The following is a 22,462-nucleotide window of genomic DNA, read 5'->3' on the forward strand; positions in this document are numbered from 1 at the left end:
CGACCGCACGAGCTCTCAACTTTCAAGCATCAGGACCGAGCCTCATCCATCACTCGGGATGGGAGACTTCAGCAACACAAGAGAAAAAGGAAACAGCCTAACTTCCAACCCACGGACAGCATCTGAGCTCCCTTGCCTTCACCTGAACACAAACTTAGGCACACCTGAAATATTAATTGATTTGGTGGAAGCTCCCTGGGCTGCCATCGCCTGCATGGGCCCCGAACTCTGGTACATCGCTTTGGAAGTGCGAGAGATGGCTCCAAACCGCGACACCGTAGGCCGGTCTCCAAACGGAATGAGGTCATCGTCACTAGTTTCCGCTGCCCTTCTCTGTAGGTCCAACCGCTGGTCTCTCATTCCTTTACTGTCTGCATTCTGGGAGAACGGGAGATCCACTAATACTTAGCAAAAGCAGAGAACATATTGTATCCGGCCATTATCATCTGCTTGGTTCTGAAATAAGGCTACGGATGAGGCAATGCTCAGGAGCACTGAAAATACAAAGTGAGGGCATCATACCAAATGGCTCTTCCCTTTTAATATATAAACTGTTCTGTGGTTTTTTATAAAGAACAGCAAATTCAACCAAGTTATAACCTGCTACTCCAACAACATTCTTCTGCAATTCAGTCAATAGTATTTACTGAGCGCTTATGGTGCACAGAGCAGAGTAACAAGCTGCTGTTTCCTGTGTGTTATTGGCGCTAGTTTTTAGAACCTGTAATGCTTGGCGCATAGCACCTAAAGACTACAAACCATTACAATAGCATTATTGCTATTTTACCTGCCTTGGAGTAGAATTTTCACTCCAAATGTAAGGAAATTGATCTTTTGTTAACATTTGTGTCGCTCACTTCAGGAATGCCCTCTGGCCAATGGTAAATCAGTATCGAGAGCTAGGAAAGGCAATCTCCTTTTTCGTCTCCTTTCTATGTCAGAATCCAGTACAGCGTTCTGCACAAAGAGAGATATCCCAACAATACTGATCTCACCAATTACCTGGATCTATTACATCTTTAATAGAAAAGAGCTTTAAAAAGGCCAGGGACTTAATCATCCGGGGTAAGAAAAAAAGGCACAAAGATAGAAGCAGAATTTGGCTCTGAAGTGTTGGGAATTTTCTAGCTACGCAAATGGGTTTATATTCTTATCTCGGTCTGGATTTGAAGAGAGCCAGAAGCCCTTAATACAGTGCTTTTCACACAGTATGTGCTCAATAAATACGACTGAATGAATGAGTTTAACTACATCTGGAAAAAAAAAAAAAGAACAGACATTTTCAATGAAGAGTGAAGGGGAAAGCTGAGAATTCAATCTGCCACTCTGAACACAGAATCACCCCTGCTGCGGGATTAAAGAATACCCTTGACTAGAACCAGTGACTCGTAGCAGATCAGTCCATCTAAAGTCTATCTGGCAGCCACAAACAGCTGACCTACTTTGATTTGCTGTGTTTGTGGTTCTGCAGCTTCACCTACCGTCATCTCCACACTCCCTGCTGCCACCACATCTTTGGGCTTTGCATCTTTGGTTCCAATGTAGGAGCCGATGGTGTCACAGGACCAGGGGGAGTACTGGCTGTAGTCGTTGCCTTTGTATTTGCCAGCTACCTTCAAATCTTCATCCAAATACTAGGGATGGAAAAAGAGAGGAACTCAATTCTCTCAGTAGCTGGGCAAGGAGGAGTTTTTCTGAACCTTCTAACAGCACGCTTGAAGTGAGGGGCTGGGAGCCCTTTGGACTAAATATGTCACAGAATAGACAACTGTGTTTGTTGTGCACCATCTACGAGTCCTTGTGGACTCTAAATATTTGTTGTTAGATTTCCGACGAGACAAGGGACCATCTGATTATATGACAGGACACTTGGTAGGGATCCATCACCAGTCCCATTCTAGGCTTCCTAGAAGAGGTAAAGTCCAATTGAGTCTAGCGTTCACACCTCTTATCAGTGAAAGACGAGAAAAAAGGGCAAGTAATAAACCACATCTAGGGTTTTAAAGGAACCATTAATTTTGCAACTTGAAAGCAGGATGAGGAATTGGCAATGCCATTTTCAGCATTTGGAAACTAATAAGGTTTACTGTGGAAACCTTATTATCTGCGCATTAAGCCTTAAAACATTTCCTCAGTGCGCTGTAAGGTAAGATCTTTACTCTTCAGATACCTTCCCTGGCCAGGAAAAGTAAATGCACTTACATTTCCCAGCTGTCATACTGGAGGTCATTTGTAAACTCCTCCAAGGTAGCATCTCATCTTTTGGCTTTTATCCCTCCACGGACAGCGCTCTTGCCAAAATGACACCAAAGACCACTGGACACAATCAAATGGTCTACTCCTCTGAGGCATCTCTACAGTCTTTGACAGAGTCACCTGAGGATGCTCTCCTCCTCCTCTCTTTGAATCTCTCTGGTCATGACTACAAGGTCTGTATTTCCATTTCTGACTACTCATCTCTCCAAGCCAGTACTTCCTTCCACAGCCACTTCAGAGTCAGAAATTGTGCTCAATGAATTGCTCTCCCAATTCTCGGTCTTCCTACAAGGCCTCACCGATAGGATTGCTCCTTATTGGATCCTTTACATACACACACACACACACACTCACTCTCTGTCTATTTGCTTACTTCCTCTGGATGGAAGGGATGAGGCAGTGTTGGGGATGGTGCAAAAGGAGGTGGGGAGATGACCTTTCTCTCCTCTAGCTGGGCCATGATTTCCTTCCGCCGGCGGTGTAGTTCATCGAGGCTAGGATGAGCCTGAGGGGGAGGTGGCAGTCGGCCATAAGGTTCCTAAAATTTGAGGAAAAAAATTACTTTACCTCGAAATAAGAATGTCACTTTTGAAACAGAAGTCAGTCAAATGCTTTAAATATCTGAGAAAACTCTGCAAAGGATTAAAAAAATATATACCTCTGGTATTAGGAACAGGTAGAAAGACACCTGACACAAAAGAGCATTGGCATAAAAAGAGTAATGGTGATTGTATTTCCAAATTCAATCGGCAGTTTCACCGGGTCAATAGAGAATCTCTCTGGCAAGACGTAAAACAAGAGATGAAGGAAAAATAAGAACAATCCACACATACTCTGAGATACGATGATCTGATCTGATTTGGATGGGGACCCACTTGATAGTAACCCTCCAGTTGCTGGTATCTCTCTCTGGTTTCGGGTACATAGGGTGACACGGCCACTGGCGGGATCTCAATGGGACCAGGGCTCTCCCGGAAGATTTCTTCTCGCTGAGCAGGGTACGGCTGACCCGGGTACACGCGGCGGCCATCGTAGTGTGGCGGATATATGGGCGAGTACTGTTGCGGCTGGGTGCCGTACTGGGAGCTGACCGCACGATCCTGAAGGTAGGGTGGGTAGTGATCCAAATATGGAGGTCCTGGCTCCGGGGCGGATGGTGGAGGTCGCACGAAGCGGGACACGCACGGTGGGGTTGGGGTATAGTATACACCTGGACAGGTGGGATAAAGGGAACACGTCACTCCATGTAGTTGGTTCTCAATGCAAGTCACTTCTTTTCCTGATGTTGCCATCTAGGACCCTACTTACTGGGCGAGAGAGTAAATATATTGCTTCCTCAAAAGCTCTTGTTTTCCTTACTATACAGTCTCTGAACACGTGAGACAAAATAGACTACCTAAAGAGCATGGGGCAAAAGAGTAAATAAATCGTTTCCTCAAAAGCTTCTGCATTCCCTACTATTGTATAGTCTCTAAACACGTAAGACAAAATAGGCATACTAAAGGGCTTCGCTCTAGCGTCTCTTTAGCCTTCAAAAGAGGGAGCTGGGTTTCTCTTACAATGGACAGCAGAAAGGAATGTATAAATCAAACAAAAGAATAAAGGGTAAAATGCAACTATTGAGTCACCTTCTGAGAAGCAGAAATGTAGCCTGACAACGCTAACCTTGTGACCTGGAAGGAGCAGCAAGGTCACCACTGGTTAAAAATAACTTTAAAACAGAGGCCTCCCCCCTCCCAACTGCCCATTCCCTGCTTAAAAACCCATTTCTGCAACCCTCCAAAATTGAAAGCTGGCCAAGAGTATGGCCCTTGGTAAGCACTACCTTCCCCCAAAGCCATTAAGGAGTCAATCGATATAGGAGGGGAAGAAAAATGTGTTGAGTTCACCTGCTCACTGAATGACCTCGGGCGAACTAATTCATGACTCTACTGTCGCCTTATCCCTCGAGAACAGCAGTGAGACGGTGACAAAAGCCAGTTCTACAAAGTATGTTGGTTTTTGGCAAGATGTGTGGCCCCGGCCGGGTTCTGTTCCTACCTTGAGGGTAAGGGGCTGGATCAAAGGGTGGAGCCGCGCCTCTGGGATCCTGATAGAACACATCTGCCTGCTGGGCTGGGTACAGCTGGGACCCTCGGGGCACCATCTGGAGTGGTTTGGTGACCGGCATGGGAGGCAGGTCTGTTGGTCCTCGGGGAGGCACCGGGAGGGGGTTCACGGGTAATGCAGAAATAGAACTCTTGGGAACAGACTCCAACCTAAGAGAGAGGAAGCAAGAAATGGGGCAGGTTAGGTTCTCCAAGGCAGCTCTGTTCCAAACAGTTTCAGTGTGAGTGGGTGAAACATGTTCAAGCAAAACAGAGCTTTCCCAAATGGAGGAATTAGCTCACGGTAACTCCCAGTCTCCCTATCAATGAGACAGGCTAGATTGTAAGCTCACTGCGGGCAGGGGACGTGTCAACTGACTCTGCTCTACTGTACCTTCCCAAGTGTATAGTACAGTGCTCTGCACACAGCAAGTGCTCAAAAAATGTCATTCACTGCCTGGAGAAAAATTTAATACCTCATTATCCCTGTGTCACTTTTAAATCACTAGTTCATATCAATCAATAAGTGGCATATATCGAGTACTTACTGTGTGCAGAGCACTATGCTGCTGCTTGGTGAGTACAATGTAACAGTGTAACAGAATAGAGGGGGAGAGGGACAATAATATAAATAAATTACAGATACACACATAAGTGCTGTGGGACTTGGGGGGTGAACAAAGGGAGTAAATCAGGGTGATGCAGGATGAGCTCATAGAGGTGGAAGTAAAAAAACAGGGAGGGGTGGGGTGAGGTTCAAGACACATCTATTATTGCTTGTTTTTCCTCTAGTACCCATGAAGCAGGTCAAGTAATAGGAAGATGCATACAGGTCAGGAGGGGATCCAGGAGCACTGCTACTCAGGTGATCCATCTTTCCCGGCTTCAGACCCGAGTCATAGCTGGCATCAGTCCCTCGGGGGATCAGCTGGGTCACGGTACTCCCTGCTGAGACAATCCCGTTTGGCAGAGTGGAGGGCTTTCTGCTGGGCATGTCCACTGCCCCTTCGTCTGAAAGGATAGCTGGTGAAGGCAGTCCCACCTCATTCAGCTGGCCCAAGGAGGCACTCAGTGGTCTCCGGGGAACGAGGCGTTTGTTCATTTTACGGAATCTTGAGAAAAACAAAATTGCGCACACACAAAAAAAATTCAGAAACCAAGGAAAAGTTCTTCAGACATACAGTGGTGATATATCGCAAGTGCTGTTACTAGACACTGGAGTAGCTACAAGATAATCAGGGTTACAGCCAAAGGGAATTTACATAGGAGCTTATTATCAAGTCTACCCTCCTTGAGTTTTTCCAAAGGCGGAAAGGAAAGGACAAAAAATAAAACAGTTGCTCTTCAAAGTAACATCTCAACACCATGGCTACATTCTGTTAGAAAGTCTGAGCAAGGAGAGAGGCTGTGGGGGGTTGCAGGGAAGATAAGCTTTCCAAGAGGCAGTTCCTAATTAAACATTTTCTGCTATATAGAACCTTAGAAAAGCTCAAACCTAAGGACAATCGGTCAAGGTACCTCGTTACCACAATTGCTGGGAATACAGTGAGACAGGGACTACAATACCACGAGAACAAACTCTTACTTGATGTGTAACAGGAAAAAGTGCAGCTTGCCAGAGCTTAGCAGGAAGCAGAGGACCAGATTTCAGAAGTTCCAATTTTTTCCCCCTTATACTCATGAAAGTAAGGGATCTTAGAAAATGTTACGCCCTTAGATCTCTAAAAATACTGCACACAAGAAATACTACCAAGTGTACAGTATAACTAGGGAAGTAATGTAGCCTAATGGAAAGAGTACAGGCCCGGGTGTCAGAGGATCTGGGTTCTAATCCCAGCTCCTCTTATCTGCTGGGTGACCTTGGGCAACTGCTCTGTGTTTCAGTTACCTCGCCTGTAAAATGGGGAGTAAATCCTCCTCCCTCCGGGTTAGACTCCTGGGCAGAGACTACGTTGACTCGATTATCTTGTATCTAACCCTGGTGCTTGTACAGTGCCTGGCACACAGTAAGGGCTTAAAAAGTACCATTAAAAAAAAAACCCTTCCACTCCCACCCAAACGTTTCTTTTATTGCTCAGTAATATAAGTTCTTCAAGTGAATGCAAAAAACTACATTTTGCAAGCAGGAACACACATGTGAATGATCAGAACTTAAGCTGCTCCTTTTGCATTGCCTGTCTGGTTTTTAAGAGTCCTTCAGGATCCCCAGAGTACTGCCGAGCTTTGGCACTAGTTATTATTATCAGTGCATTACACTACCGAAACCAAATCCCCTCTAATGAGCCCACTGCTCTTCTGGTTCTCAAACCCAATAATTTTTCAGCTTAAATGGAAAACACTACGTGGCTCTCCCAGGACCAATAAGAAGGGGAGGGATGGGGGGTAACCCCCAAAACCAAGTCTTTCCTCAGAAGGTGAATATTATCTGGAGCCAGCCAGCCCATCAAAACATGCAACATGCAATAACCTCCACCACAAGAGGGACACTTACTTTTCCAATTCCTCCTGTGAGTGTGCAAACGTGCAGCTGGCCCCACGGGGGCACCCTCCTCTTTGCTTCATGTCTCGGCACATGTACGTCTTATACTTGCTGTGCTGAGGAGGCTAAGGAGCAATAAAAGGAGAAAACATGTTAGACCAAAGATCCTACAGTTCGGGGTGAGATCACTTTTTTGGATCTCTGAATGTTCAGGGGCAGCTGGATGCCTAGACTGAGCCAGGGAAGTTGCGTGTATTCCAGAAAACGACGGAAGGTGGCTTTGCCTTGGTCTGAGAAAACAGGAAACAACCAGCTGTTGCTCTCACGACCACGCAGGGACAATAACTTATCTTTCTCATTTACTTGGTCCAATTCAGGACTCCTCTGAAAGTTGGGATCTTGCCTATTTAGAAAACAGGCCTTCCTTTAAAGCCCTATTAGTTCTGATCTCAGGGCCGGTATGCTAAAGGAATCTTCCCTTTTACTCTCCTCCATAATGTGATCTCACAACCAAGTCGTCACCTGGTAGTTTCTCGATTTTTTCAGGAGGGGGAAAGAATGTTCACGATCACAGGAAGCTATGCATTTTTAGTCAAAGCCTACTTAATCCTTGTCTGACTTGAATTACGTTCAGATGGTAATATGTATGTGCCTGGATTATGAAAAGCACTTAGGAATCCCATGTTTATTAAAGGCAGCCGTACAAATTAGTTTACCCACGATGAGTCCAGAAAAAAAATTACACTGTGCTTTTTTAAAAGAAACAAAAATATAGGCAACTAAGAGTTTAGCTGAAAAACTGAAGAATTCACTTTTTTTTTTTAATGGAATTTGCTAAACACTTACTATGTGCCAGGCACTGTATTAAGCACTGGCTGTGCTTAATGGACTAGATAATCAGGTTGGAGACAGTCTGTGTCCCACAGGGGACTTGCAGTTTTAAATTGCATTTTACAAATGAGATAAGCACAGAGATGTTAATGACCCATCCAAGGTCACACAACAGACCAGGCGCAGAGTCAGAATTAGAACACCGGTCGTCTGAATCTCAGGCCCATGCTCTATCCTCTGCTTCGCTACATATCTCTCCATGATCCCAATTCTCTACGAAGGTAGGCTAATAATGCTTACTGCCATTGATGAAAATTTGGAGGGAGTCAATAAGATTCTTTGCCCTGAGATTTATTTTAAACCTTGCCTCAAGACTACTTCCAAATAAGGTCACGGACAAGTTTCCAGCATTAGTGCTGTACCAACTCATCACTGTACCAACTCATCACTGTACCCACAGCTATTACTACTAATAGTAGCATCTGCCAATAAAAGTAATTTACCTAGTTTGAAATGGTTAAAAACTAGAAATAGAGCTATCACTATTTGTCAAATGCTACGATCTCTGGGATAACAGGTGGCAGGCACCTCAAAATTCATGTCACTACTGCATAATGTACCATATAGCCTTCTTTTTCAGTGATGGGGGAAGGGGGTGGCATGAAATGAATCAATCATACTAATTGAGCACTTACTATATGCCAAGCACTGTAACAAAGTGCTTGGGAGAGTACAATGGAATTACCAGACAAACTATGCTCCCTGCCCTTAACGAGTTTACAGACTAGAAATTAAAGACTTTTTCCCACCTATTTTGGGCATCTTCTTACCTGCTGCTGGTCTGTTCCTTTTTTGCTGTGGTTCTGGATGTAATCTACCAGGCCATGGACCACTGTGCGCACAGCAACTAGTCCATTTTCGAGTTGTTCCCATGTCGGAGGTGGGGCATCTGCACAGAATGAATTGATCAAATTAATCCATGGTATTCACTGAGCGCTCACTGTTGCAGAGCACTACTCAGCACTTGGGAGAGTACAACAGAGTTGACAGATATGTTTCTTGCCACAGTCTAGAGGCGGGGCAGAGGCATCAAAACAAATTATAGATATGTTCTGAGGGTCTGAGAATGGGAAGAATATCAAACGCCTGAAGAATTCGGATCCAAGATGAGAGAGTGGGTTTTGGGGATTTTTTTAAACATCTGTTCTACTAACAAGCAAAGGAACTTCATGGCTGCAAAAATATTATTTAAGTCACCCGAATTAAAAGACGGTTATTGCCAGAGAATACAGTGTGGTGATATGGTTCGTACTCAATCGAAAAGTACTTGTACCTAGAGACTGTGGGCATTTTTCTTAGCTTATCCCTGTTAAATTTCCAACTACTTTGAGATTTCCAATCTAAACTTTACACAAAATGCTCAAATTCTATGTTTTGTTCTTCGGGGTTTCTTCTGACTGAATGCATAAATTTCAATCTCCCAGAGGGATTCTAACACTTAATTCAATCACTACATGCATCGTACTGAATCTGCTCGAGCTTACCTGGACTAGGGTCAATATTTGCTAGCAACTCCAGGTGGGGTCGCAAGCGGTTGAGGTTGGCTGGGTCTCCTGTCCTTTGCAGAGCAATTGTTAGTTCCTGAACACTCTGTGCGAATGAGGCTGGGGTCTGCAACTTAAAAAAAGATAATAATTAACTTCTTCAAAGGTCAGGCAACCTTTCCCATCCTCAAAGGCCCAGCTAATTCAGCACATTTTCACCTTTTCAGGCAGTCACACTCAAACTTCGTTACAGATAGGGAAATGAATGCAATGACCTACTTTGGCCCCCTGAGGTTCTTCTAAGCAATGTGGAACCTGTCCTGCAGAATAAAACAATTGGGCCAAGCCACAGAACAGTCAATTCCTTGAGAAAAGAACAGGGCATCTACCTTCAGATTAGGAAGCAAAAGATCAGACTCCCCAAAACTATGGCTTCCTACTAGTGAGTTCTAGTTATCATATCAGTGATTTATTTATATTACCATTTATCTCCCTCTCTATACTATAAGCTCCTTGTGGGCAAGGGAGGGGTCTATTAGCTCTTGATGTATTGTATTCCTCCAGGCATTTAGTACAGTGCTCTGCACACAGTAGGCATTTAATAAATATCATTAATTGATCACATCCCAAAGCCTTCTAAATCAACCACAAGCAAGTCAAGAATCTCCCTGCAGTATGAATGCACCTTAATCGGTAAGAAAATGGAGACAATGACCAAGTAGAGATCCACAGAAAACTAGCTTCAGATTCTTTTGATTTCATATGCTTGAGTGGCTCCTTTATATATTGGCAAATTAATCTGCTAATGGAGTTTTTCACCTTCAGAATTTTACAACCTACTTATTAATCATTAATGCTGCTTCCCAAAGAGATGAGCAAATCAAGAGAAAACCTCCTTGCCTGAGAGAGACTTTTTGATAGTTATTTCGCCTCCACTTGACACGGAACAATCAATCCCTCATTCCCTATGGCCCACAAGCCACTTCTTATAATGATTCAGGAACTGAGAGCTGGTGTGTGGTATGCCAGAAAATCTATCAATCTGGAGAAGTGGTAACTTGATACCTATCTGCAACCAATAACTGCCCAGATTCCTGAATGCAAGCGGCTCAGCCAGGCGTTAGGAGATGCCACTGCACCAGGCTTTCCTGCCACTTGAAAGGGGAATAGGAAGGGAGGCCAAGTTTAAGGTAAAGACTGAAAATCAAAAGAGAATACGTGGTAAACGCAAGAAGAAAGGCAAAGAGAAGGGGTGGAAGACAAAGGCGAAGGGACATGGAGTATAAGAAAAAGGAGATCATAAACAAACTGACCAACATTTTGGTCCCCTCCTCCATCCATTATTTTTTGGACATTTAAAGGTGGATCAGAGTTCAAGGAACAAAGAGAGGCTTTACCTTGTCAATAATGGACTGCATGTGAGATTTGTGTGACTGGTCTCCATAAAGAAGAGAGGACCACTGGTCTGGTGCAATGCGTAAGCCTGCCTCCATGGCTATCTGCACTATCTGCGAGTCATGTTCCCGTCTCAAAGCTTCATAAGTCCGAAACTCCTCCTTCAACTGCATCAAGGAGGAGTCTTCGTCACGTTTCGTTACCTGTTGAGGAGAAATAGCGCCTTATTTCCATGGAGCATTTAGAAACTAAAGGGATAAATACAAAGTCTAGTTACGACCACTGCCCATACGAATTTAAACTGTTAACATGTTTTTCTACCCTCGGAAAATCCATCTGTTTATAGTTGCCAAAGTCTCAGGTACTCCACAAAATTAAGCCACCTGAGAATGAAACATTTATGCCTTTGTGTTGGTCAATGTTATTTAATGGTTATAAGGATCAAGCCCAGAAAGCTAAAACTGAACCAAACACAGCAGACTTACGTGAATTTTTAAAAAGCAGCATGGCCTAGCAGCATGACCATGGACCTGGGTTCTAATCCCGGCTCCTCCACTTATCTGCTGTGTGACCTTGGGCAAGTCAATTCACTTCTCTGTGCCTTAATTACCTCATTTGGATAAAGGGGGATTAAGTATGTCAGCCCCAGCTGGGACATGGACTGTGTCCAACCTTGGATCTACCCTAGTGCTTAGTACAGTGCCTGGCACATAGTAAATGCTAAACATATTACCAAAAAAAAAAAAAGTCCAACTTGGGTGCCTTGGCCAACAGTGCATTGGCCTCCCCTACAGAGTTTCGCTCCCCTCACATCGCAGCCTAAGATTCTAAGGTCTAGAGCGCTCCTTGGCCAGAAGCCAAATGAGGTTTACTAAAACAAGAATAGGTAAAACCAAACCCCACTTTGAAACAAAACTGGATCTGAGTTAACTCCCATGACTGACAGTTCAAAAGGCAAAGCAGGAATTCCCAGCACTACCTAATCCAAACAAATCTCGGAACATTTGTTTTGATGTTTCATAGACAAGAGAACCCTATCTCATATTTGCTTCATCTTTAAGAGTTCCTATTGAAAGCTTAAAACCAGAAGGGGAGGGAAAAAAAATGTAAGTTTTATTTTTATAATCCTTTAAAAAGAAGTCAACCCCTTTGGGAAAATGCTCTAGCTAAACTGAATCTTAAACACTATTTAGTGGGAAGTGCTTTGTTTCTGGCATGTTCCCTGCATGCTGAATTTTAAGCGTAAGACAGATCATACCTTGAAGCAGGAGGCTCTATAAAGGAGCTGGACAACGTGCCCAATGCTAGTTTTTGAGGCTTGAGGAAATCGTGGCTCCAACCTTTGTACCACAAAGAGAACCAAGACTTTCCGGGACAAAGCCGATCCGTCTTCTAAGGCCAGCAAGACCAGCTTCAGAGCTTCCTCCTGCATTGCTGAGAAGGCAAACGAGAAATTTTATTGTGGGGCAAGTTGAGGCAAGTGACTTGAATGCTACAGAGTGAGTGAACCTGTGCCTGATCAGGGTAGGAGTTGGGAAGGGCACAGCTGTCAAACCTCTTTCATTCTCTCTTGGCATTGTAGTCAGAAAAACTCCAGGGGTGAATTGCAAATAATGCCGTTCTTGGGTCAGAAATATGGCCCAGCCTGGCATTAAATCTGCATGTTCTTGTATACTGCTGCCCTCATTGACACCATTCTTATTAGAGTTGTTTCATCTAATATCATTAACTTTTTCCCTCAACAGTCCTAATTTTCCCTCTAGTGGTCCAGTAATGCATTTCACATTCAAACAAAGAGTAGTAGTATTTAATGAGTGCCCACTTGGTGTGATTTACTAGGCACTTGCAAAATACAGACTAAAAAAATGACAAATTCCCTGCCACGAGGAGCTTACACTCTTCCAGTTCCAATATATCCTTTCCTCCCAAGATATAAGAAACAGAAGGAATATAATAGGTGACCCCTGGCCTCAAGGAATTTATAATTAAAAGAAATCACACTAATAGTAAATTAATGAAAACTATTTCACCTTTTTCATTTAATGTAATTATAATATGAAGGAAGAAAAGGCTAAAAGAAAGGAGGCATTAAGTCATCTTTTTGAAGAAAAATGTGATAGATTTATCTTCAAGCTCTGAATTATGGTGAAGTTAAATGTTAAGTCAATAACTGCAAAGTCTGAGCACTGTTTTATGGCCCAGGTGGGCCTTCTCTACTCCATTCAAGTCTACTCCACTTGCACTTGGGCATTTGATATTCACCCCTCCCTCAACCCCACTGCATTTATGAATAAATTTTTAGTTTATATATTGTAAATTATTCATTTATATTAACGCCTCTCTCCCCCTTTAGACTGTAAACTTGTGGGCCGGGAAGGTGTCTGCTTACTCTGGACTTACTACAGTGCTCGGCACATAGCAAGTGCTCAATAAATACAATGGAATGATAGATAATCCCAGCTCTGCCCAAGAGCCCACTTTGTGAGGCAACATTTGGGTGATTTTGAGACAGGAGATTAGGATCTGGGCGGAGACTAGAAGGATACAGTGGAGTGTAGTTCAATGGGTGGAGTATAGTTCAATGGGTGGAGTTCAAGCCTCCAGAACTGTAAATTATCTGACTCAACTGAAACAGATACTAGGGAGGAGGTAAGGTGGTGACTAGGGCATGGTGATGGGAGTCAAAGATGCCAATACAAAGTGTTACACACATTTCCCTCTAGAAACAAGAGCATCCGATTAGATTAGAACCACAATCAACCAAATTATGCTAGATGTGATTAAGACCTGAAAGCATTAGGTCAAGCAAGGAAAGGAAAAGGCAGTAGCAAAAGAAATGTGAATGCTAGTCTGCCATCATTCATTCTGGCACAGTTCTGTCATGCAGAATTTTCAGAAAAGAAATTAAAGGCTAGAGTGCAAAGTTGTTTTTTGGTGTTTTTTTAAGTCCCGAGCAGCAACGAAATGAGGATCGGTTTCAAAATTATTTTCCGTCTAAGAGCCTTTTTGCCCTGGATAAACTTCATTAAAAAGAACAAATATCCATGTTTAAGTTTCATATATAAACACATTTGAATGGTCAGAAGGGCTTTCTGGTCACCTATTGTTGAATTTCAAGAGAAATTACCAACATCTTGAAATACATACTTAAAAATCAAGTGGCACCGTTCTTTGCTTCCCTTCCTCCTGGTTTACATCACAGTTCCACCACCCAAACAGTTCATAAGCATAATCACCTCAGTAACTTTGTTACTTACCTGGTCCAAGGAACTGGCAGCCCCGAGCCCTGACGGCTGCCCAAAGATTGGAGGAAAGTTGCTGAGGATTCTGATGCTGGAGGATGAGCTCGGTGACCGTCCTCTCGCCCAAGGAGCGAGCTGCCCTCATGGCCCGAATTCGTCCCTCTTCTTCCACCAGTTGGCAGTGAACTAATGTCACCAGTTTCCTCTGCATTGGGCGACTCAGGACACTCTGAGTAGTGCTGTTTAGACCTACTCCTTTTGGAAAGGGAGGGAAAAAAAAGAAAAAGACAATCCAATTTTCTGCTCTTCAAGCTAATTGGAACCTCTAAATCAAGAGTTAGAAATGTTTAGTTTTGGTACCCTGAGTTTCAGTAAACCTCAGGCACTATCAAAGACTCTGGGTGAGAGGGTACCAGATATCGGCGGGCCCTTTGGATATCACAGGTGAACAAGTGTCCCAAGCACTTCCTCCCCATGTAACCTCCTGCGTTTTCAAGCACCCTTGACCAATATGTCACCAATATGTCACCAAAAACAGAACATGTGGCTAACTCTACTGTGTTCTAGCTTAAAGTCTGTTAGAGTAAAAGTATATTCAGTCAATCGTATTTATATACAATTTACTATGTGCAAAGTGCTGTACTACACACTTGGGAGAGTACGATACACCAGATTCATTCCCTGCCCTCAATGAGTTCACAGTTTATAACAAAATTGAATAACAAGTGTGCTTTCCAAAAAACCCATTTTGGATTCAAAGGGTTTGATGCAAACCAGATCTGTCACCTGCTGCAAACCAAATTCTACAGTGATATAATCGTTTTGATGGGGGCAAATGTATATCAGCCTCATCTGGACTTACCTCTAGCACTGCTGAGTGGTTTCAGGTACAATGCTAACTCTTCGACACATTTCTTGGCTTCCTCATAATGCTTTGTATCTTCTGCCCCACTGCACAAAGTAATGGGCTGTTGCTCAGGGACCTGCAGGAGAGAGCATGTTAGTTAAAATGCCCCACTGTCCACAAAATTAGAACAAATGTGCTGACTTTAGAACCAAGTGCCCAGTTCTATCAAAAACAGGTAATGACTCTGATGTCCTAGTCACTCAATTAATAGTACTGAGCGTGTTCTCTGTGCAATGCACTGTACTAAACACAACAGAAATTAGGACCTTACAAGAAGCTTAAAATCTACAGCTTACACTATGTCCAACTGACACATCAATATTTCACAGGTCAGGTGTAAGGTTAAGATTTTTTTAAGGGTGAAAGTCTTGGAACTTCACTTCACATTGCTTCCCATTAACATTTGGAATGAAACTATGAAAACAAAAATAAAGAACCCTCAAGAGAACACTAAATCCATTCAAACATGCTGCATAAGTGGCAAGGCAAATTAAACTCTTAATTCAAGAATTTCATTTTTAAGGCAACATGAGGTTGCTTCTGCGGATCAGATCAGGAACCCTGAAAGATCCATCAATGAAACCACTCATGTCTTTAAAAAGCCACACCCTAGCCCTCCAGAGATTTACATTAGACTCACTTCAGAGCAGGTAGCAACAAAAGATTCTGACATATAGATAAATCATGATAGAGTAAATCAGGTTTGGCTATCCCAATTAGCAGCTGAATGTGAATAATTCAAGAACTTGGCCTCTAGTTGGTAAACCAGTGCCCGAGGACACAAACTGCCATGATGCTTGCAGTTGGAAGCAGCAGCCATCTTGTCTCCTCCAGAAGAATCTAAACTTGGTATCACTAAATAGCAGTTATACAAGGGACACTTACTGAGCACCCATTTGACATGGTGCACCATACTAGGCGGTTGAGGTCATACAGAATAACAGAGTTATGCATCCCCTGGCCCCAAGGAGTTTATATGCCAACAGGAAAGAATATAAAAATTTACAACCAGAAAGATAAAAATTAAATACAGCAGACGTGCACCATAAATGCTACAAAGGGATAAATTAATATGGATTGGCAGAAGGGATACTACAATTACTCCTGTTATTATCACTATTATTATTGGATGATATAGCTCAGTGCTGGGAAATGTGCGAGAGAAAGCTTATTCAGGGAGTACTATACCAAGCATTTGGGAGCGTACAATATGACAGAATTAGCAGACATTCATTCAATCATATATATTCAGCGCTTACTGCGAGCAGAGCACTGTACTAGTACTGTACTTGGGTCTGTACTGTACTAGTACAGTACTAGCACTGTACTTGGGAAGCAGCGTGGAAAGAGCACAGGCTTGGGAGTCAGAGGTCATGGGTTCGAATTCCAGCTCTGCCACCTGTCAGCTGTGACTGTGGGCAAGTCACTTTACTTCTCTATGCCTCAGTTCCTTCATCTGTAAAATGGGGATGAAGACTGTGAGTCTCATGTGGGACAACCTGATTACCCTGTATCTACCCCAGCGCTTAGAAAAGTGCTCTGCACATAGTAAGCGTTTAACAAATACCAACATTATTATTATTATTACTAAGTGTTTGGGTCAATAGAACAGAACAATAAGCACACAGATTCCCTGCCCACAACAAGCCCACACTCTATAGGGGAGCTCGTTCCTTGCCCATAACGAGTTTACAAGAGTAGCCCCCAAAAAACAAGTGATGACCAAGATTTCTAATGCTAAATTTGTCACTGTAGTATTGCTTATAAAATATAGCACATTCAGGATAGAATTACATCAAAGAATAGTCATGATTTCCTGATTTCAACAAAACTACTGTATAATGATTACTATAGTTTCAACTGCAACAACTGCTGTTATCATTGACTGATTCATACATCAAAATAGTGAATAACATCTCTTTCATGGATTATTTGTAAATTGGAGTTAGCTATCCAAGGCCTACCCATGTCCCCTTCTCACCCATATAGTACAATTAATTTAAAGGAACAAAGTGAATTACCACTTGCCTGACTAAATGACATACAGCAGGAATTTCTAGTTTATCTAGAAGCCTAAAAGTTTCAAAGTAATTGCCATTAATCAAATAAAGGTCCCTCGCTAAGTAAGGAAGGAAGAAGGAAAAGTGCCAAGGAGAAACTCGTACTTGGGAAGTATATGAAGGAGTTTTATATTGTTACTTGATGATTTAGAAGGTGTAATGGGCAACTCAAGGAAAGCTGACCAAAATAAAAGCTTAAGAAGTTGCTTGCGTTTCCTGAAAACAGGTTAGTTGTCAACCCTAACAATGCCCTCTCTCATTTACTTACACTTTTATTGTTATCATTGGGTGAGTGCCTACTTCCTACTTGGAGGAAAAAAAAGAACATAAATTGAAGAAGGTCCTGCCACATGGCACTCACAATCTAGGGAGGATCACAGAAACAAGTAACATTAGCGTTAACATAGCATTTTGATGCTCTCCCTCCTTCCATTCACTCTTCCATACATGGTTAGGAAAGTGAGAAACCCCCAACACTCTAACCATTTGAAATGCAGGCTCCTTGCTTTACCCATGCTGCTCCTAGGGAGGGGAAAGGGAGGACAGAAGAAGGAGAAAGGAAACACTCAGTAAAGGATTGTCATAATAATGATCACTACTCCTGGGAATGGGGGAGTTGGGGACCTGAATCTCCACAGAGCCTAATCCCCAAGTCAGGCGGGCTTGGGCTTCACTTGGCCTCTGATCCAGGAGAAGGGGGGAAAGCTCTAGTATCTTAATTTGCAGAGGGTGAGGGGCACTAAGGTTTTGAAGCACTTAGTAGACCGTTCTGCATCCAAGAAGCGCTCAGTAAAAATCACTGCTTGATTTGAACCCCGTAACAGCCTGGCCTTGTTGACTGAAGACTTGGCCTGCACTCCCGGTTTCCCTGATATTCCATTCACATTTTTTTTAATGGTATTTGTTAAGGACTTACTATACGCCAGGAACTGTTCTAAGCACTGGGGTTAGATTCAAGCAAATCAGGTTGGGCACAGTCCGTGTCCCACAAGGGGCTCAGAGTCTTAATTCTCCATTTTGCAGATGAGGTAGCTGAGGCACAGAGAAGTTAAGTTACTTGCCCAAGTTCACACAGCAGACAAGTGGCAGAGCTGGGATTAGAACTCAGGGCCCAACTACTAGGCCCATGCTCTATCCACTAGGCTACGTTACTTCTATGAGCAGTAGCATGAGAAATGAGAAATGTATTAACAGTAACTGCAACCAGGAGCTTAGAATTAATTGTCTTACTATGGAAACTATCCGCTAATCCACATTGGGCAAACTTTTTTACTGCACTATTCAGAAGACAGGGGACCTTATACCCACCAAAAATCATCTTATCACAACCAAAGGTAGCAAGTCAAAATGCTAATCCTTCCTAATGAGGAAGTTTACCTGTTATAACCACTAATTTGTGACAAGCAGGCTAACATTCCATCAAATCATGGAGGCCTCATCAGCCAATTAGTCTAACAAGTGAGCCAGCCTTTTTTATTCTAAGACAAAAGTACTCTTTAGTCTAAAAGCAATCGATATCTTCCTAAATGGACCCCTTGTCTTAAATGTAGGACTTTTGGGACTCAGCTAACTGCAAGGTGAAAATCCTTCTCAATTTATTTTAAAACCAAGTTTTGATTTTTCAAGTTATGTATTTAAAAGAGTTATACCCAGAACAGCCAATGCTGCCCTCAATAATATTAACTTGCGGCTACTTGAAGCAGCTACTTGAAAAACTTGAAACTTCTACTTTGAAGGTTAAAGAAAAATGCTCATGAAAGGAGAAATAATTTGTTGAGAGCCTTTTGCTGCCTGAGAGTTTCTCAGTATTTAAATACAATCCCAGAGAAAATGGCAGTTGACGGAATTTTAGCTCAAAAATCTCATCTACAAAGTGTTTTTCTTCGGGCAGTAGGTATAAAAGTTTGGAGAAGATGAAAGGGGACCAGCAAGTTACTTTGCTATGTGACCAAATTTTCAAGAAGGCAAACAGCCTACAGTCACTCACACTCTGGCTAGTTTCCTCTATACAATACACACACGATAATGCTTTCTTGGCAACATTTTCACTATTCCTTCCTCCCCCTCTATCACAGATGCAAACTTTCCATTTCTCTCCATTCCAGGATACTCTCGTCAGGACCAAAGTCCTTTCCCTGCACAAAACTTGGGCCAAGTCAATTTCCTTTGTGCAATTTAGGAGAACTGCTCATCATATACATCCTTGGCCAAAAATCCCCACTGATAATAGAAATAATATCTACATGAGCCACCCTAACTCTTGTCCCACACATCGAAATACCAAATTTAATGGGCTCTTACATCATCTACACCCAAAATGCAATGAAAATGGAGTACCCACTGGGCACTTTGACATCCCAGCTGCAGAATAATCGCAGCAAGATGCACACAGGGAGCCTGCATCAGTCCAGGGTGGACCACCTGGTCATCCCTGCAACTGGGGCCCATGGACTCCTCCCTAATTTGTGGGAATACTCCGGTTGAAAAAGGGCTGCTGGGCTGGGAGAAAAGATGGGATATCATGGAGGGAGGGAGGAAGGCAAAATGTCTGGAGGGCACCTTCTGAAGGGAAAGACACAAGGTCCAAATCTGCTTCTGGACAGAAGGGAGGAGGGAGGGAGGAAGAATGAAAACTGGAAAGATCCAGTGTCTAAGATAGACTCCGGGGTACAGTGGGTGCTTTCAGGATCCTCTTCCCTTTCCAAGTGGCCTCAGGATGGTCACTGCTGACCTGAGTCACTTCCTTCAGTCACAGATGAAGGAAGGCTGGAACAAGGCCAGTCTGAGAGAGGGTTCTACTAGAGACAACTTGGGTCCAGGTGGAGTTCACTACAGGACAGGTAATGAACAGGTCATGGGTCAAGAAGAGGAGAATAAAATGGAAGCCTAGGGATGCTGCAAAGCAAAGAAATGTGGGTGATGAAGAACGAGGGAAAGGGGGACGAAAACTAAGAGTCCAAACATAAGTCCATACATTTGTCCACGGAGCACTCCCTTTTGAACAAAGCTCAAAGGAGGAAAATCTCCTTTGCTCTTTTCAACTACACCTTCTTAAAGAATGCTAGAAAAAATGAGCAAAAAAATCAAGCCACCTGGGATAGAGAACACAATACTGGGCCATGGAATAATCTGATACATATTTTCACGCCTGCTGGACTTTAAAATCTTTGAAGACGGGGATAGTGTCTTACTCTACTGTACTTTCCCAAGCGATGTGTACAGTGTTCTGCACAGACTAAGCACTCAATAAAATACTGCTGATTGAGAAAATTTTCTGCTGTATAATAGGTTTGGTCTATGACCGATGGGCTTAGAATAAGACCACTTATCTAATACAGTTTATGTACTAAATGTAAACCCACAAAGCCAAGGAAACTTAGAACAAAAACTGAAAGGGAAAAGTTGAAGTTATTCGTCATATGACCTTGAACATAGTTTTTCTTTTGACGAATCCATCTCTTGGAAAGAGGGACAGACCTTCTTGACATGAATGTTGGAATCAGTTTCAACAGCAAAATCAGCCATAGCTTTAGGCATGGTCAATTAAAAAACAACAACATCCTAGCTATATGATGTTAACAGTCAGAGGGGAGCCTGAGAATCCTATTCATTATTTATTTGTTCCTCGAGTGCATTTTTCTCTTTTGAGAGAGGGAAGAACAGAATTGATTCTACAGAAACTTCCATATTAATTTCCCAAACTTTAAGCTCAATATATAAACTACATGAGAGCAAAAGCTAAGCTATGCAGAGATGCAGTCCTCATGCTTTGTTCAGTTCTAGCAGTCACTTGGAAACTAGCCACCTCTCTGCTCCACCCTTCCTAAAATTTTACTTCGTGGCTGGGTGCCCTTCACATGCTGTTCTAAAACCTTGAAAACATTTCTGATCTAATGAACATCCCACAAAAGTCCAACAAATAAATCAATACTGCTTTAGAAGTTTCAACATAAAGAAGCAGTTTCCCCTGACCATTTTTCAACATACTCAAAACATACAATGTATTAGAAAAGGAAGTAGGTACCTCTATTTTTAATAGACGGTTAAAATAATTCCTTTGGTTTTACCTTTAATTTCAGATTTTTCTATGCTTTTTTTCTTCAGCTTCACTTTTTTTTAAAATGGTATACATTAAGTGCTTACTATGCACCGTATTAAGAATGGGGGTAGATACAAGGTAATTAGGTTGAACACAGTTCCTGTCCCACATAGGGCTCAAAGTCTTATCTCCAACTTTACAGATGAGGTGACTAAGGCATAAAAAAGTTACGTGACTTCCAAGGTCACAGAGCAGAAAAGTAGCAGATCAGGGATTAGAACCCAGGTCCTCTGACTCCCAGGCCGGTACTTCTTCTACTCAGCCATGCTACTTCTCATGTGAGTTTCGAAAGGAGGAAGAAAAAGCTCTACCTGTGGATGGTAACCTACCTCCTACAACATTACAATATTAGTCATCTCTTCTAGGTCTAAATATAGTTTTGCACATTACTTCGTGGGGTACTGAACTGAAAAAGAAGTTAGTGCTTAGGATGAGGGAGGACTGCTTTCTTTGGCCGTCACCTAATTAGAATGTACTTCATGAGTTTCACACAACCTATAAATGGGGGAGGGTGGAGAAAAAGCACGTCGAGAGACTTACTAGAAAATTCTTGGCTTACAGTAGTTACCTAGAGGGCACAATTCAAGTTGCTAAGATCTTGACATTCGACTTTAATTTGCATTTTAAGAATGCTGCTTATTTAATAAATGCTTTTCATCTGCAAGCAGACCACCCAGGTTTTTACATCTCTGAAACAAAAGCTAGGTTATATCAAGAAGCAAAATGGATACACCCAATAGTTTGAGTTTAAAATCCCATGGAAATTCATTTTTCCCTAAAATGCTCCCAGACATATGGCCTTGGTCTTTTGCATAATGAAACTCCATATTCCCAGAAGAGCCTCTCCCACACCTACAGGTTTTGAAATGACAAAAATGTGCAGTCATATTGGTGACATCCTACTGTTACTGACTCCTGAACTCTGGCCAAACACCTCCTACCCTCACAACTGGAAACACCAAAAGAGGTGGTGATTTTCCCAGTGCCTTCTTCTAAACAAATACACAACTCCCCCTTCACACCACACACTATATTAAAAATCAAGAACACCCTGCAGCAAATTCACAGAATTCATCATTTAGAAAATGAATTGAATTTGGCTTACTTTTGTGACTTCAAAACTGAATTGATAGAAAACTTCAAGTATGAATTTCTAAATGAGCTTAGCTCTATCTAAAGAAAGGCAAGTCTTCCTCAGGATTGGTAAAAGAGCACTTGTGCTCAGATAATAAAATAAGAAAATATTGGTGGTATTTAAGTGCTTACTATATGCCAATCAATCAGTGGTACTTATTGAGCATTTACAATGCTCACAGCACTGTTCTAAACCCTTGGGAAAGTATAATACAACAGGTTAGCAGGCATGTTCCCTGCCCACAATGAGCTTACAATCTACAGGGGGAGACAGACATTAGTATAATTAATTTATAATATATAATTTAAAGATATGTGCATAAGTGCTGAGGGGTTTAGGGTGGGGCAAATACCAAATGCCCAAAGGTCGCAGATTCAAGTGCACAGACGGAACGGAAGGGAGAGGGAGCCAGGGAAAAGAGGGTTTA

At 42.5% G+C, this 22,462-nt stretch overlaps 1 protein-coding gene across 7 annotated transcripts in view; it reads right to left on the reverse strand.

Annotated features, from left to right (window-relative positions):
• RC3H1 (ring finger and CCCH-type domains 1) overlaps positions 1-22,462 on the reverse strand; it is a 54,324-nt gene that overhangs the window by 4,651 nt on the left and 27,211 nt on the right. For 5 of the 7 annotated variants that reach the window (XM_029080521.2, XM_029080519.2, XM_029080518.2 and 2 more), the window contains exons 3-15: positions 14,697-14,817; positions 13,850-14,089; positions 11,851-12,026; positions 10,595-10,795; positions 9,198-9,330; positions 8,484-8,602; positions 6,835-6,947; positions 5,174-5,455; positions 4,297-4,514; positions 3,090-3,466; positions 2,630-2,794; positions 1,482-1,634; positions 165-378 (exon numbers count right to left, since the gene is read on the reverse strand). In XM_029080521.2, coding sequence (XP_028936354.1) covers positions 165-378; positions 1,482-1,634; positions 2,630-2,794; positions 3,090-3,466; positions 4,297-4,514; positions 5,174-5,455; positions 6,835-6,947; positions 8,484-8,602; positions 9,198-9,330; positions 10,595-10,795; positions 11,851-12,026; positions 13,850-14,089; positions 14,697-14,817 — 2,512 coding nt within the window. The remainder of the gene's footprint in view (positions 1-164; positions 379-1,481; positions 1,635-2,629; positions 2,795-3,089; positions 3,467-4,296; positions 4,515-5,173; positions 5,456-6,834; positions 6,948-8,483; positions 8,603-9,197; positions 9,331-10,594; positions 10,796-11,850; positions 12,027-13,849; positions 14,090-14,696; positions 14,818-22,462) is intronic. The other 2 variants (XM_029080517.2, XM_029080520.2) reach the window with 2 other exon arrangements.

The sequence above is a fragment of the Ornithorhynchus anatinus genome, chromosome 16 (assembly GCF_004115215.2).
Source record: "Ornithorhynchus anatinus isolate Pmale09 chromosome 16, mOrnAna1.pri.v4, whole genome shotgun sequence".
In the NCBI taxonomy this organism is placed as follows: domain Eukaryota; kingdom Metazoa; phylum Chordata; class Mammalia; order Monotremata; family Ornithorhynchidae; genus Ornithorhynchus; species Ornithorhynchus anatinus.